Here is a 1,400-nt window from a genome sequence, read left to right as displayed (position 1 = left end):
TGCGGCGCCGCCGGGAGGAGCGCGAGGGGCGGCCCGCCGCGCCGCGCCCGGCGCCGCCGGAGCGGGGCGAGGGGCGGCGCTTCCTGCCGCGCGTCGACCGGCCGCCGCCGCCCCCGGAGCCGTCGTGGCTCCGGAGGCGCGTCGACGCGGCGCGCGCGCGCCTCGCCGGCGGCGAGCCCGAGGCCGCCGCCGCCGACGACGAGCCCCCGCCGGGCGGGCCGGCGGCGCGCGCGAAACGGGCCCTGCGCGCCGCGCGCGCCGCCGCGGTCGCGCCGCTCGCGCGCCGCCGCGCGGCCGCGAACGCCACGGACCCCGACGGACGCGCCGACGAGGCAGAGGCGGAGGACGTCGAGGAGGAGGAGGAGGAGGAACGGGATGAGGAGGAGGAACAGGAGGAGGAGGCGGACGACGACGACGACGACGACGACGACGACGACCGCGGCGACGACGACGACCGCGGCGACGACGACGACGACGACCGCGACGACGCTCCTCAAGAAGCGTCCCGGCGAAGCGGCCTCGTAACGTATCACACCTAAACCCCGGTACAGTGCTCAGTGCCCGAGGCTCATCAGCTTGCCCCGAGCACCGCGCCGGCGCCGGCGCGGAAGAGGGAGGGGCGGCCTAGAGGGGCGGCCTCTAGAGAGGCGCGGCCTTGGCCCAGCTTGGGCTCGCAGCTGGGGGCACAGTGCCGAGTGATGCGTTTTGCGATGGCCCGTGCGCGCGACCTCGAGCGAACGCATGGTGCCAAATTGGCAGGCGCCTAGAGGACCCTACTGAGAGTGCCTCTGCAGCGCATCGACGTGCGGGAAGTCGAACGCGTCGCGAAACCCGCCCGTGCGCTCCGCAGTGCAAACCAGTGGAGGTCGGTCGACGGGACCGCCTTCCGCGCCGCGCGCGACTACGGCGGCTGCTGCGAGCGCTTCGGAGGGTCCACGAAGGTACTACGGACGGGGCGCGACGTCGAACATCGTCCCGACGCACGTATTTCGACCGCGGGCTGGCGCTCAAGGCGCGCAGCGAGACGCTGGCGGGCGAGTTCGCATCGATGACGGCGGGTCCAACGATCTCTGGCTGCTGCGGAGGTCGACATCATCTACCACAAGACCTGCGAGGCGAGGCGCGCGAGCCTGGGACCCGTCGACGGCCCGCGACACGCCGACGGTTTCGGGGTCGTTTTCGGTGCCCGAGACGCGTTTTTTTCGCCGACGAGAGAACGCTGCCGTCGCGCGGTCTTTTTGGCCGGGCCGTCGCGTATGGTCATGCCGACGTGCGCGCGGCCCTTTAGAGCGCCGAAAACGACTCCCATGGCGTCGCGTAAGTGTCGGTTTTGGCTGGATTTCCTCTAGGGATCGGACGAACGCCATCCGATCGCTGCAACACCCTCACGGTTGGGCGTG

The 1,400-nt window shown here is 72.6% G+C and overlaps 1 protein-coding gene across 1 annotated transcript in view; it reads right to left on the bottom strand.

Annotated features, from left to right (window-relative positions):
• Positions 1-311: 311 nt before the first annotated feature.
• AURANDRAFT_68669 (hypothetical protein) overlaps positions 312-1,400 on the bottom strand; it is a gene marked incomplete at both ends in the record, with an annotated part of 7,061 nt that continues 5,972 nt past the window's right edge. Inside the window, one exon of the mRNA XM_009044381.1 lies at positions 312-535. Within this exon, the coding sequence (XP_009042629.1) occupies positions 312-535 (224 nt within the window). The remainder of the gene's footprint in view (positions 536-1,400) is intronic.

Source organism: Aureococcus anophagefferens, assembly GCF_000186865.1.
Source record: "Aureococcus anophagefferens unplaced genomic scaffold AURANscaffold_283, whole genome shotgun sequence".
NCBI classification, from domain to species: Eukaryota; class Pelagophyceae; order Pelagomonadales; family Pelagomonadaceae; genus Aureococcus; species Aureococcus anophagefferens.
This window is presented reverse-complemented; position numbering and strand designations above follow the sequence as displayed.